At 45.3% G+C, this 1,298-nt stretch overlaps 2 protein-coding genes across 2 annotated transcripts in view; one reads left to right on the forward strand and one right to left on the reverse strand.

Moving 5' to 3' along the window:
- The window catches only part of LOC109542034 (muscle-specific protein 300 kDa), a gene marked incomplete in the record, with an annotated part of 344,492 nt that overhangs the window by 309,824 nt on the left and 33,370 nt on the right, over window positions 1–1,298 (forward strand).
- The window catches only part of LOC109544205, a gene marked incomplete at its 3' end in the record, with an annotated part of 79,938 nt that overhangs the window by 21,904 nt on the left and 56,736 nt on the right, over window positions 1–1,298 (reverse strand). Inside the window, 2 exon segments of the mRNA XM_048666355.1 lie at window positions 256–536; window positions 594–692. Of these exon segments, the coding sequence (XP_048522312.1) occupies window positions 256–536; window positions 594–692 (380 nt within the window).

The following is a 1,298-nucleotide window of genomic DNA, read 5'->3' on the forward strand; positions in this document are numbered from 1 at the left end:
GGTTCCTTGATAAGATGATTTTGCGATGAGAATCGTAATATTTGTCGCTTTTGCAACGATGCCAGTGTTTCCAGTTTCTTAAACTGCGTTTCAATAAACGCAGTTTAAGAAACGTGCCGAAGCGCTGGTAAAAACGGTSCGTCGTTAAACGCGCTTAATTTCGGCGTTTAACATAAACTTAGYTTCGTCAAACTGCGTTTCGCTTGTTTCCGATGGGAATCGGCCTTAAGGTCTTTGACTGCAACAAATACTTACTGATCAAAATCGCTAGCCAAAGCTGGAAGCTGAAAGGCAATAGGAAAGCTAGAAGAGGGATTTCGGACTTCTGTTGCGGGGAGGCTAAAAAAGAGACCCCGCTGAAGAAATATGGGACACTAAAGTCGATCACTTCCGATCGGGCGCTGGACACGCTCAAGGCTGCAAAGGACATGTGAGCGGCGCCGCTCACGAGATCCCCAACTATCCCGTTCCACTTGGCGTTGGCATCGTAGGCCTCCTCCTTTAGGCGCTTGCTTTTCATCAACTCTCCTTTGAATCTGGAATTTTCGTCGTTTTGCCAGCTGCACTCGCATTAAGCAGAGCGCTGCACCTACCGATAGCTGAGGAATTTTTTGTTCACGTCCCGCCTGTCCCGATTGGCCCTCGCCATCGGCATTCTGGAGCCGAACATCCCGTCCGCCACGATGTACAACCTAAAATAAGAAACGAAGTTGACGAGGATCGCAATTTATTGGGCACTGGGAGAGTTTTCCGATCGGAACACATGCATTAGTTTCCATGCGAAACTCTAACAGAAGAACGCCCGGGGGGCTTTTTGCGCCAAGAGAATCAATATTGGGCGGCCAGCCGCTATTCCATGTTGCGATTCTTGCATATTAAACTCCTGGAGTTTCGCAAAGATAATAAATGGGCTTGATACATTTTTGATGATGCATGCCAAGGGCCTTTGCTTATGAAGTACGAAAATGGCCTTTCGCTGTTTCCACTTTAGGGCATGCGAGGCTGCAGCCAAGAAGACTATGCAGAAAGAATAAATTAAGTTTGAAGCCTGATGATGACTAGATAGCCGAAAGCGCTAGGCCAACTGTACCTTTGAAGGCTTGAAAAAGACCAAAAAAAATTACACACTTCAATACAAAGAGACCGATTGTTTGATTTCCCATTTAAACTGGTTCTAACCACAGAGTTTTAGTTATTATATTCTTCGGCGAGACAACAGCGCCATCATCAGATTTAAAATTTACACAAACTCATAATTGGTAAACATTACGTTCTTTAGGTCTTTTCGGCAAAGACCT

The sequence above is a fragment of the Dendroctonus ponderosae genome, unplaced genomic scaffold, assembly GCF_020466585.1.
Source record: "Dendroctonus ponderosae isolate FM_Combo_2020 unplaced genomic scaffold, Dpon_F_20191213v2 Dpon_F_20191213_5, whole genome shotgun sequence".
Classification (NCBI taxonomy): Eukaryota; Metazoa; Arthropoda; class Insecta; order Coleoptera; family Curculionidae; genus Dendroctonus; species Dendroctonus ponderosae.